The sequence below is a fragment of the Lissotriton vulgaris genome, chromosome 2_1 (genome assembly GCF_964263255.1).
Source record: "Lissotriton vulgaris chromosome 2_1, aLisVul1.2, whole genome shotgun sequence".
Taxonomy (NCBI): Eukaryota; Metazoa; Chordata; class Amphibia; order Caudata; family Salamandridae; genus Lissotriton; species Lissotriton vulgaris.
In genome coordinates, this window is record NC_141687.1 from 1,582,336,031 (window position 1) to 1,582,349,813 (window position 13,783).

The 13,783-nt window shown below is 46.0% G+C and overlaps 1 protein-coding gene across 1 annotated transcript in view; it reads right to left on the bottom strand.

The window, feature by feature from the left end:
- LOC147732932 (von Willebrand factor D and EGF domain-containing protein-like) overlaps positions 1-13,783 on the bottom strand; it is a 1,979,930-nt gene that overhangs the window by 1,600,780 nt on the left and 365,367 nt on the right. Inside the window, exons 6-7 of the mRNA XM_086955141.1 lie at positions 5,590-5,679; positions 3,065-3,200 (exon numbers count right to left, since the gene is read on the bottom strand). Coding sequence (XP_086811267.1) covers positions 3,065-3,200; positions 5,590-5,679 — 226 coding nt within the window. The remainder of the gene's footprint in view (positions 1-3,064; positions 3,201-5,589; positions 5,680-13,783) is intronic.

Here is a 13,783-nt window from a genome sequence, read left to right on the forward strand (position 1 = left end):
CACTAGAATGGATCACCTCGTTCCTCACCGGAAGAACCCAGAGAGTCCGCCTCCCACCATTCAAGTCAGAGGCCACTGAAGTCATCTGCGGCGTACCACAAGGATCTTCACTCAGCCCCACCCTCTTCAACGTATACATGAGCCCCCTCGCTGCCATCGCACGCCAACACAACCTCAACATCATCTCCTACGCGGATGACACTCAACTGATCCTATCACTCACCAATGACCCTAGCACCGCCAAAACTAACTTACACGAAGGAATGAAAGAAGTAGCCGAATGGATGAAACACAGCCGTCTGAAACTGAACTCAGATAAAACAGAAGTCCTCATCTTAGGCACCTCCCCCTCTGCATGGGACGACTCGTGGTGGCCAGAAGCCCTTGGAAAAGCACCCATCCCGACAGACCACGCACGGAACCTGGGCGTCATCCTGGACTCCTCACTTTCGATGAACAGACAAGTCAACGCCGTCTCTTCATCCTGCTTCAACATTCTTCGCATGCTCAAAAAAACATTTCGTTGGATCCCCACCGAAACTAGGAAAACGGTCACCCACGCTCTGGTCACAAGCCGACTGGACTATGGAAACACCCTTTACGCCGGTACTACCGCTAAACTCCTGAAAAAACTCCAACGAATCCAGAACGCCTCAGCCAGACTCATATTAGACATCCCACGTAAAGAACATATCTCAGGTCACCTGAAAAACCTCCACTGGCTTCCCGTCAATAAGAGGATCACTTTCCGACTCCTAACCCACGCACACAAATCACTCTACGAAATCGGACCAGAATGCCTCAACACACGACTGTCCTTCTACACCCCCTCCCGCCAGCTACGGTCATCCAACCAAGCCCTCGCCACGGTACCTCGCATCAACAAAACCACTATGGGAGGCAGATCCTTCTCCTACCGGGCAGCTAAAACCTGGAACTCACTTCCCACTTACCTTCGCCTTACCCAGAACCACCTAGCATTCAGAAAGCAACTTAAAACGTGGATATTTGACAAGTAATTCCCCACCCCTCCTCAAGCGCCTTGAGACCCTCTGGGTATGTAGCGCGCTATATAAATTCTCTGACTTGACTTGACTTGAACCCTTGATAAATATGGCCCTTAGCACTTACCAAACAACAAACAACAAACTATAAGAGGCAGTACATTTTAAATGTTTTTACTTATAGTTTGGGAACATATATGCTGATTCATATTTTGATTTTAATCATTCCTTCAGCTTTGTATCCCATGAAGTCCATATTAGTCTGTGTCAGGGGTCTTCAAACTGAGGGGGGCTCTGAAGGGGGCCTCAAATGATCTCTGTGGGGTGAGGGTGCAGAGCAAAAATAAGCATTATGCTGATAAGAGTGCTTTGTTTTCATCAGAAAAAAATGAGCGACAGGAAGCAGCTCTGTAATGGGCTTTCACTAACATCTTTTGTCATTTAAGAAGGTGTCAAAAGGGAAGGGACTACAATCACAAAAGAGGGGCGGGGTCAAATAAGTTTAGACTCTGCCACCCCGAACCCCCAGAGACCTATAATTGTACACACAAGAGGGGTGGGTAGAGTAAATAACAAAACCATATATACTCATACAACAAAGAATAGAGAAAGCCCCAATAGGGCAAATCACTCTATTTGAAAAAACTGCCCTCACTCACATACCAAGGTATGTGACATGCTTCATCATTGGGCCTACTTACAATACGCCCTGGTGTACCCCACACAGGGCGGAGCATAAGGGAGGGGGAAAAATAATAAATTTCTCTTAACACAACATATAGTCAAAGCGGGCTGAACGAACACAACACTTAACACATCAAATAAGGTGAAATTGTGCAAACACCAAGTGTTTTCAACCGAAAAGTGAGACAAAAAAATTGTGCAGTATGAGGAGTGATTTATAACTGATTAAAGGTGTCAACCAGAATACAAACTTTATTTGACTTTTCTTGGCACCTCTACCAGGATTAAAAATAAGTGAACAAAGGATGGGAAAGCGCCTTCAGGAGATAATTAGGAACCTCAAGGCTTCCCTCCTACCACTGCCAGAGTTAACATGTTTCGACCGCTCTTGATGCGCCTGAAAGGTCACTCCGGTCTTCTTCAGGACCGTCGCATTCAGTGTCACTCAGGGTTCCCCCGTATTTCGGAAAAAAATTATTACCCCAACAGGGAGGTAGGTCCAATTAACCAATACCACTCCTGTGCAATATATGGAGAGTGTCCCCTCAAATGCGGGAGAACAATCACGAGTTTATGTCATTTATGTACTCGTACTGGTGTCCTGTGTAGAGGACGCCAAAGAACACAATCGTTCTGAAGGCTTGTGTGTACAGAAGGGAAGGGACTCCAGGTATTCTTCAAAACATCCACCCTATTCCCCCTTTTCTAATAATCACACTGTGGATATGTTTACATGTTAGTAAGGCCTGCCTAATCAGTGTAGTATGTTTGGCAATCATGTATTTGTTTGCGTTCTTAACCCCTTGCGTGCTCATGACAGCTCCACGCCGTCATGAGCCACGGGCGGCGTTTGCTCATGATGGCATGGAGCCGTAATGCTGCTGCTGCTCCTCTCACGCTGCACTAATTCCCTGCCTTTGCGGGCGAGTTAATGAGCGGGCGTGGTCATGACGGAACCACGCCATCATGAGCACACGCCGCCCGTGACTCATGACCGCGTGGAGCCGTCATGAGCACCGAAGAGCCGCGGTCACCCCCTAGCAGCCCTGCGCCGCAGCAGAATTTGCGGTGCAGGGAAGGGGTTAAAATGGTAACTTAACTTAACTGCAATGTTTACATTAGTTTAGACATATTTAAACATTGCAAATTTCCAGTGGGGGAGGGCGAGGGGTGCAGCATTAAATGGCTTGAAGACCACTGGCAGTGTGCATTTCAGCAAATATATGGGACACATTTCTAAACAATTCGTGAACTTGTCTTAACATGTTATGTTTTCATTGAGTGAAGTATTGGCAAATTTACATCATGTTTGGGCACACAAATCATGTGAAGCACTCTTCATTTCGAAATATAATCTATTTACCATGGCATATTACCTGACTCGATGATGCTTATTTTTAAGGTAACTTTGCATACGTCGGTTTCACTTCGGCATGATATAGGAACAGTGCTAATAATGGTCAGGACATGCTCTTTTCCATCCTCTGCGATATGAAGTGTTTCTGGAATAAACTATAATAAAATGACATCACACTCTCAGCCTGACATATAGTAAACATAATTTACTGAAACATTCTGCATTTGTTACTTTAATATTATTAACATTTTGACAGTCTTGAAAACAAATGTTCTCTCTAGCGACACTTATTTGCTGCCACTTAACGATTTGCAGTGTTTTTCTGTGACTAAAAGATTTGCAGTGAATACTGCATCGCAAGTCTCCTTTGCGTCAGGGAGCTCACCATTCATCCTTTAATGGAGGTCCCGCCAAAATGTCTGTAGCAAGGTACTCTCAAAGTCAGCAGCCACCCTCCCAGCTGCCCTCGTGCCTGCGTTCATAAAGCAGCAGGTGATGTTGCTCTGCCGGGGTGCGCAGTGCACTCTGCCCTTGAGTCACACGTTGTCTGCACAGCTGTGTCAGCATGTCAGGAACTGTGATGGTGGAGGGTACTAACCCTAGCCCACTGCCTTTGCCTGTTGTGTATGGTTTTTTATGTTATACGTCTGAGGATAAATAGGTATTTTTATTAAATATAGCCATTTAATCCCACAGTGTACTCTAGAATAATTAAACATATACCTTGTTCCGTTTAAAAAATGCCTAAAATATGCTTTGGATGCAAAATTAGAAGTTCTTTTTTAATTTGAAACATTCTTCGTGTAGTAGCATAGTTCTGTCAATGATTATTCCATGGACCTATTAAAATGCAAAGGGGCAGATTTACAAGAAAGTAACGCATCTATACAGATGCCTCACCTTACCTGCTCCACCCTGTGAAACCTTTGCACCACCATGGATGCGCTGTGTTTACAATACGGATCACGAAGGCGCCAGGATTGGTGCAAAAGTCACGCATTGCTGGAGTAATGTCACAAGCAAAACGCAACTCCAGCAATGCATGGGGAGGCCTAACCTCATTGTACTGCGTCATTTCTTATGCCAGCTCCAAGCAGGCGTAAGGTTTTGACACAGTGGCATCCTAGAAGTGTCACTGTGTCACTTCTAGGAGGCTTTTTTGCTTGGGAACGCCCACCCTGCATACATTATACCTGACGCAGGTATAATGTGTCGCAGGGCATTACAACATGACGCATCTCCCTAGATGCTTCTCATTGTAAATGGGCTGCATTTTTTTCGCTTCCGCTGTGTCACAAAAAGTGACGCACCAGCGACAAAAACATGACTCAAGGGGCTTGTAAATCGACCCCAAAGTATAAATGCATTTTTGAATTTGTCTCCTGAAACTTGTTGGACACGAACCAGATCACTTCTGGCTCGCGCATTGCAAACTAAATTAATCATTTTTTTAACCAATATATCTTTGATGCGTTGAAACCTGCAAGGGATCCATGCTATACTTTTTAATTGTATGTGAACAGGACACGTCTTTTTCTCTCATATCTCCAAGACGGCAATGCGTAATTTGTAAATCACATATTGAAAATTACCTCACTGGTGTGCACACATGCACTAATCGTCTGTGAAGTAACAACTGAAAAAAATACTGCGAGGACAGCCTCCTTTTAACTTGAAAGATTGTGAGACTGAAGAAATAGAAGTGCCCGAAAACGAATATTGTAAATTCATTTTGGGTAATAGTAAGATTAAGATCAACATGCCTAAATACATCCTTTTGAACATTATTGATATCACGACACAACATTGCTTTCCATTTAATATATCATGTTTGTGATATCATTGTTAAGTTCACCACATATGTAGCTTACAGAATGACTAACAAGACGAGAAGCTTTAAGAGAAAGATGATTCCTTTTCTCATCTCAACGCTTTAGTAACGCAAATATATAGGGGAGCGATTTAAATAAAAAGGGAAAAGGTAAAAGTCGAGAAGAGAATGAACCATAATGTAGGGATGCATGATTATATCACATAGAAAATAATGTTACATCCATAAATATTGACACATACTTATGAATCAGAAAAGATTCTAGAATTTAGAAACGTGTGTTGCCAATGGATTCCAGTTTTAAAATTGTTTATTCTACAGTACATTCTACTTTCATTTTGTTAACAATCGCCAGATATTATTATCTTTACAATTGGAGATGTATTTGTTTTATGTCATCCAAAGGCTTTCCCCCTTCAGATGTATTTGTTTGTGGTTATATTTAGTATTTGCTCAATATTATGTGAGAGGAATAGTAGTGTTTTCGTGGCTTTTTTCATTTTGGAGTAATATGAAAACAACACGAAAAGGAATACCCTAGTGCATAGTAGACTAAAAATAATATGAGTCGTTTTTGCTATGCGAGATGTGCAGAAATGTAAGTTGAGGTTCCCTTTGAACAATATTGATTCGAAATAGTCTTCCCCAGTACAGTACAGTATTCTTATTTTAACTTTTCAGGAAAAACATTTTATTGACATCTTAATATTTACCTTAATTCCAACATAGAAACCTTCACCTTCCTTGGAAATCGATTTCTGATGAGGAGCATTTCTATGGAAAACTGTTACACTGCAAAAGACCTAGAAAACAAGAAAATTATTATTTTTTTCATTTAAAAAGGTTCCTAACTTTTCATTCACACTTGCCACATTCAAGTTATGAAAAACATACGAACTCCACGCGAAATATTCAGTGTCTTTATTAGTGGGTTTATTGATGGCATATCTAGTCCTATAAAGGTATCCTTTGTGCTAATACTAACCCTGGGCGAAGCACTACGCTACGCTCACGTAGTTTGCGAAGTTTGCGCAACTTCGCACTACGCGAGCTGCACGTAGCACAGAGCGAACACGAGTAGTGCAGCGTAGCGTAGTGCATCTGTCATTTTTTGCTTGTTCGTGGTCCTCAACTAGATGTTCGTGACCGCGAGCAAGCAAAATGACATCCCGGCGAGATTCTCAACGCGGGGAGGTCAGGTTTCTCATTGCGAGTGGTTGCGCATGCTCGTAACCGCTCGCGATGAGAAACTACCAGTTCGCGTTGAGAAAGCTGCAGCTTGAGTAAAAATCTACTCGAGCAGCAGAAAACTACAGCTCGCACTGTGCAAGATGCCGTTTTCAATGATTTCACAGTGCCGGATGCTTGTTCGCACTGTGCAATCATTGAAAACGCATCTTGCACAGTGCGAACATGCTACTATGCAGCTCGCGTAGTGCTCCGTGAAGTTCGCGAAGTGCACTTCGCGTAGCTTCGCGTATCGCTGCTTTGCGAACTAGCCCTTAGCTAATACAGAAAAATGTAAAAAAAAAGAACGTTGTGCTTATGTTTCAAATGTATTTCCAAATCAATGGGTCTGAATCACAAAGGTAAACTTACATTTTGATGTAAATTTACAATTGTTTGCAATTTGCAAAGGAATTTTACGAGTAGTATCTTCACTACTGTGGAGTCTACGCACTAATGGCGGAGACACTGCACATAAAAAGATAGGCAGTCGTAATGATATCACTCGTATAATTGCTTAGTGAAATGCAAAAGAACTAAACTTACAGAAGAGTTTAAGTTTAGCTTTGTGAATCAAGCCCAATAATTATAGCTGTCAAGGTACATCAAAACTAGTTAATGAAGAAAATTGAAAAAACTGTTTACATACTTGTTGGAAATTACTTTCATTTGCCTGAGATTCCGCCGGATTTTTACTTTTATGCTGAATCTGTTTTTGTTGGCCATTGGACTCTGCACACTTTACCCCTGCTAACAAGTATAAACCTGATTTAATTTGCTGGTAAATCCCTAGTATATGGTTTTTCATTTACGAAGGGCCGTAAATTAAATGTTGCTAATGGGCTGCAACACTCATTGCGCTCATGGACATCCTTTAGAAATCACCAGCGGTCACAGCTGCGGGCCCTGGCTTGCTCCTTGCAACCCTGTCTCTGCTCCTGCAACCCCTGGACTCAGAGGTGGCATAATTAGTAACAAAACACAGGGGCTGCTCCATATTCTTCATTTCCAGCATATTTTTCTTTATGCTAACAGTCAATATTATTATATTGTCACTTTTAGTATAAATAAAAATTAAGCAAACTTAGCTGGAATGGGACATTTGGTGGCAGCTGTGTAAACAATTTAAAAAATATATATAAATGTTGTGTGTATGCTTGCAGGTGAGAGTGTGTTTATGTTAGGTAAGAGCGTATGAGTGTGTGAGCATGTGCCTGTATGTGTAAGCATATGTGTGTGAGTGAAAGTCTGTGAGAGGCATTAATTTGACAGGTAGTGAGTGAGATTGTTTGAGATTGAGACCAGATTTACTATTCTTTGATGCAAGGTGATCGAGCAATTATGTCAGGCTTTTCTCAGGCCTTGGGAGAGCAATACAAATAAAAAAAATATATCACAGTGTGTGGTCCTCACAGACTCCACTTTGTTGAATTATTAGGCTATTTCATCTGGGCTATTGTAGTTATAAAGGTCCAGTTTCATCTACCAACACATATGCATCTCAGGCACTGTTTCATTTGAGCATCTTTATAGTGTCTCAATCATACCAGTATATGTAGACTACCTTAAATTGCCTTCTTCCATCGTTGGAAAGGAGAAAATTAAATATTGACAATACCCTAAACATCAGCTTTAAGAATTGTTTGGGCTTCTGTAAATCCAAAGCATCTAGAGTGATGTTTTGACAAAAATCGGAAACAAATATTGTGATTGTGTCAAGAATATTGGGATGTCACAAATATAATTACCAGGAATAACGAAGGTTAAAATATTGTTTAAAGTGTCGTTTTTTAATATTGTGATGAAAAATGTTGCTTTAGAAAATATAGGGGTATATATACACAAGAAGGTGTGATAACTACCGCAAGAGTAGCGTAACACAACTTTCAACATCGCAGCACATTGCGGGAAAATAACCCAGTGCAAACATGGAATTCACAATAAGGCGGTAGCATGCGATAGACAACAGATAACACAGCAAATGTCTACTTAAAAATCAATGCCATGCCGCTAAAATGCGATAAGCAAATGCAAATAAAATGCGATGATCAGGCCAAACGCGGTAAAAAAGTAACCTAAAATAGCCACAGGTCTGCAAATCCCAAGCGTCTGGTGGGACAATGAACCATAAAAACCACAGAAAAAATACACCAGGAACAGGCCAAAGCACGTAGCAACATGGATGCACCCTGACCCAGCGCAGATGCCAACTCAAACCCCACAACCCCCACAGACTACCAGCAAGAAACAACGGGGTAGGGGCAGGCCTAGGAGAAGAGGGAGAGGAAGACGGGGTGCAGACCGCAGGAAAACAAGACCAGCGTAACAGAGGTGACAGAACACTACCAGCAACTGACCCACTAGCAGACAACCTGGATTGCAGTCAGAGTGCTGAGGGGGACACCCTAGGAGGCCAATAGGTGTCAGCATGATGTGACTACCTAAATCAGGCACCAACCCGCTGCCAACAGGAAGGCAGCAATGGCGACAGGAGGTGGCAGTCCAGCACACCCGGAGGAGTCAGAGGAATCCCAGGCCACAGTCATCAGTGTGGAGACGGTGCAAGGAGTAGGGAGTACGGACACAGCTCGAGAGGACCTGAGACAACATCAACAGGGAGTGCCACAAACAGGGACTGGATGGACAGGGGAGATGGGCACAATTGCATACATGCACAATGAGGCATAGCACACTGCACACCCACAAACAACTAGGATCATGTCCCAGATCCCCATGGCACACCACAGAACACACACATGGCACTAACAGCACACCCACATTGACAACAATGTGGAACAATGCGCATAGCCGACCATGCAGAACAAAGGACACAACAGCCTCCACACAGCAAAGAACCACACCCAGGGGCACACAAATAGCAGTCACACACCCATGTTGGCTGTGCGTACGATAGCCCTGGACACTCCCATTATGAATTGAGTGGGTGACGACAAAGCTACATGTCCAAGCTCCAATCCGCTGCTTGCAGTGACATGTCTGCATCCAATGTACACAACATAATGTAATGTCGTAGGGCCCACGGCCCACATGCTTACTACACGACCACAGGGACACACACAGATATCATGTTGAACTGTCTACAGGCACATGAGCCTGGCCTCTTTATTGGCAGGGCCACATGTACAGTGACGTCTGTGCTGGATGTGTGTGGGGTGAGTGTAAGCCATTTCACACGGAATGCCTGGTGCTGGCAACCACTTGAACATTGGACACCAGTGCAACGGAAACAGAAAACAAATGCAATACAGAGTCAATTGCTGAGCACCATACAGTGAGCCGGAGAAAGTCCAGAGGACAGCCAACATGCAAACAGTAGTGTCTGTGAGTTGCAGTGCACTGGGCTTTGGACACTGGAGATGAGCGCGCTCATGTGAAGAAAATGTCTCGGATTGTGTGCCTTTGATATATTACTGATGCAGATGCAGTGGTGTGTGTGAAACCTGCATCATCCTGCCCATCAATGTCTCAGGGCTCCCCACACTGTTTGAGGTGACATACCTGCGCAACTGCTCCGCAGCCCAAAACACAATCAGCAACGGGCAAAGGCCTGCGGTGCACTGAGTCACTGGCACCTGGAATGCTGAGCAGGGTTTCAGTCCAATGATGGCATCCACAACAGATCTGAGCAACACCGTAAGTATGTCAGGGCCATCATTCTGATCCTTGCATGGTGGTGTGTGCATCACCAGTACACTGATATGAACTCCGCCATTGCTGAACCATGACTCTCTGACCTACTGGACCGCAGTGTAGGCCAGAGGCAGCAGGCAGCAGTGGCACTAGGGCAGTTGTCGGTAGTATACGAACACTTCCGTAACAATGATCCTTTTCTCTTCACCAAGATGCAAGGTGTAAACCACTTGCGCCTCTCTTTGCATCCAATGAAGTGTTATTTGCCTTTACATACTTGATGTTCAGTTCAAAATTTGTGACCTATTCGAGTGCAGACTAGGCCTTGAGCAGTGTAGGCCAGAGGGAGCGGTCAGCACAGGCCATTCATCGAGTGCCGCTGGCATAGGTTGGTCGCGCCACGTGCCTGCGTGGTTCAGTGGCACCATGTGTTCGGTCACCTCTGTAACTGTGATCTGGCTTTCGTCCGGACTGAGCCACATCTTCCTCTCACTCCTCTCAGTGCAACCACTGGTGTGGACTCGGCTATTCTTGAATCGCGACTAGGTGCTGGATGTGAGGTCTGCAGGGTAGTCCTGGTCCCTCTTCCACGTGTCTCCGGCTGGCGTTAAACAGGGTTTGTGGGAACACATGTTGGAATTAGGGTCACTGCCATTCATTCGCCAGGACGTGTCTCCGGCTGGCGTTAAACAGGGTTTGTGAATGAATGAATGAAATATTATTTATAATGCGCAACTATGCCCAGTGGGCGTCAAGGCGCCTAAACCAAATAAAAAGCTGTTAGCAGACAGAAACAGAGCCTACTGGTATGCCTTAATAAAGAGCCAAGTTTTCAGTGACTTCCTAAAGAGGTCGAGGGAAGGAAGTAGTTTGATTTCAAGGGGGAGTGAGTTCCACATCAGAGGTGCCAATATGGAGAAAGCTTTGGTCCCCCATCTAGCCTTCTTGGCTCTGGGAATTACCAGTTGGTGTTGCTCGCTGGATCGTAGACATCTGCTCGGAACATATCTGGTGAGTAATGAACCAAGGGCATCAGCCGAGCCTGCAGTTAAAGCCTTATATGTAAGGCAGAGGAGTTTAAAAGTGATCCTTGAAGGAATGGGGAGCCAATGGAGGTTCTTCCTCGCTAGGGTCATAGATGCCAACCAGGGCAAAGCGAGAGCAAACCGCGCTGCAGCGTTCTGTATGACCTGCAAACGCTGAAGCAGGCCCTTGTTGGCCCCGGCGTACACTGAGTTACAGTAATCAAGCCTTGAGCCAACAAGGGCAATCACCACCTGTTTCCGCGCCTGTGGGGACAGATAGTGCACGATCCTTTTCAGGGTCTTGATGACACCCCAACAGGTCGCCACCGTTCTGTTAACCTGTAGCTCCATGGAGAGCTGGGTGTCAAAGATGACGCCTAGGTTCCTGGCAGATTTGGTAGGTATAGGGCAGCTACCTAAAGAAGGGGGCCACCAGTCACCTGACCATATGTCCTGGTCCTTGCCAAAGACCAGGACCTCTGTCTTGTCCCCGTTCAACTTTAGGGAGTTGGAGACCATCCACTCTGCAACAAGTTGCATGCAGGCCCTAAAGTTAGAAGCAGTTTCACTAACAGAGTGGGTGGGAACACATGTGTGGGAACACATGTTGGAATTAGGGTCACTGCCATTCATTCGCCAGGACAAGCTTTCACATATGGGACCCACTGGGCCGCAGAGGACGCTGGTAGAATATGTGAACAAGAAAGGAGTAATGTGGGCCAACAGCGGGAGGACAGCAGTGGTCTGAAAGGCTGTCTGGGGCGCAGGCCTCAAGCTTGGAGGTTACACTGGCACGTGGTGGGCCCTCCTTGGCTCACGCTGGTGTATGCTGATCAGTGTGGCCTGGCTGTGCAGGGTGAGCCATGACTTGTTCGTTCTCCAGCAGGGCAGGGTATGGCAGGTGTACAGGATCTCAGGCTTCTCCACCAACAAGGACGGTGCCTGCCTCGTGACGAGGTGGGAGTCACTGCCCTGACAGGAACGTTGTGCTTTCCAGAAAAGGACCACTCCCAGTGCTACATGCTTTTTATTCTCACCCCAATGCTTGCCTGGCATACGCCGGCCCATCCCACTCTGCTTACGCTTACGGGGGTGGGCGTAACAGGCAACATTTCCACAAAGACACCCACTGGATGGGGTGACATGGTTGCGTCCACTGTCCACTACACTCTATATACCAGAGGTGTATGTCGCTGTGGGTATGCGTTCGTTCTGCATACTGCGGTATGTCCAGCACTTTGCTGCAACCCTTGGCATTGGGCACTTTCCCAATCATGGTTCCATTGCATACTTCACACATGCCTTCTTGCCTCATCTCCCCACATTCGTCTATTGTGTGCCTGAGTTGCCATGACGTTGATTGGTCATGTTCACGGCTTGCACAAGTTACCATTGTAAGTTGTTCAACTGTTTCTGGTTGGTAGGGATGTTGTTGTGCATGTTGGTTGGGAACTTATGAAGTGTGCATTGCCAGATTTGTGGACTGCATGGTTGTGGAGTTCAGTTGAGTCGGGTGTTAATTTGGTACTTGCCAAGGAGCTGTGCATTTCCCTGGGTGCCATCCTAGGAATGCTGGTTGCTGATGGAATGTCAGAAGGCGAAGGGATCATGCACACTGGCTTTGTATTTGGATGCGACATTTGTGAAGTTTCCACAGTGTTCTTATGTTGCCTGCACATAGATGTGTGACGTGTGCTTCCTGTTGCGCTGATTGTGTGCTGTGTCACCAGGGGGCACAGGTGGGACATGTGTGCAGTGGATTGCCCCAACACGTGAGTGCACCCGGCTATGGCGTATGGTCCTTGCTTGGTCTCCAGCAGTTCATGCGCATTGTATTGGCTGAACAGGACCTGGGCTGACAGGGTGATGGTGATGTCCATGACATGTGTGGGGGACTTGGATGTGGCTGACTGTGAGACTCCACCGACTCTTGTGGGTGTTGGTTGAGGTGTGCCAGGGGCCAACTGGTGCATCACGGCCAGCAGCTTAGTGTGGGGTGGGATTTGTTGTCTGCTGTGTTGGTGCCGTTGGCCTGTTGGGCGATGGTGGCCAGGGTGCGTAGGATGGTTGTCCCTTTTAGCCTGTGGTGCTCAGTGACATTGTCAGGAGTTGTGCCTGTGAGGCAGGAGCGTTTCCTGGGGGGCCGCTGTCTTTGTCTGCGCTGCCTTTGTGGTGGTCCAAGGAGGGTGTGTCGGGTGGGTGTTGTGGCCCTCTTGGGTGGCTGAGCTGCATGATCAGTAGCTCCATGGCTTCTGTTTGTCTTCAGGCATGGCTCTGGGCCGGACTCCCTTTTGTGGTGCAGGCTGTGGCCTGACTTTACACCAGGTTTTGTGTTCTTATCGCTACTCTGACTGGTCATTGTGAATGTTGAGGTGTGGTGTTGTCCCACACTTCAAGTGTGGCTCAATGGTTAGAGCGTCAGACCCTGATGCAGAAGTCTAGCCTGGGACCAGGGTTCAATTCCCCGCCTCGGCGGGTCTTGGGCTCAAAATTCCACTGACCTGATAATTCTCGCCTCGGTGCCTATTCCAATTATGGAGTCCCACTCTGCAACTCTGGGCAACAGCTTGCTAAATCTCCACAACGGCCCCCACAACGATAAGGATGCCTGGCCTCGACCTCGGGGGTGCCCAGGAGTGGACGCCTCACAGGGAAAGCCAGGACGGGTTCCACAGCGCTATTCGTACAAGCGCCTTGAGACCCTTGCGGGTGAGTAGTGCGCTATACAAGTATCAATTTACATTTACATTTTTGTCCCGGCTTTTGGCGCAGGAACACACTCTGAATCTCATTAGCGATAGTTGCGGTGGTCCTCTGTGGCGATGTTTTTTGTGGCTGCTATCGAAGGAAAACTGGTGCTGTTTGTTGTTAGCACCTGCTTGTGAATGGGGGGTACATTTATCACAACTTTGGCTGTGATTATGTGCCGTTAATTCGGCGATAGCTCCTTGTGAATATGCCCCATAATTGTATGTAATATAATTTGAGTTAGTGAGTCATTATT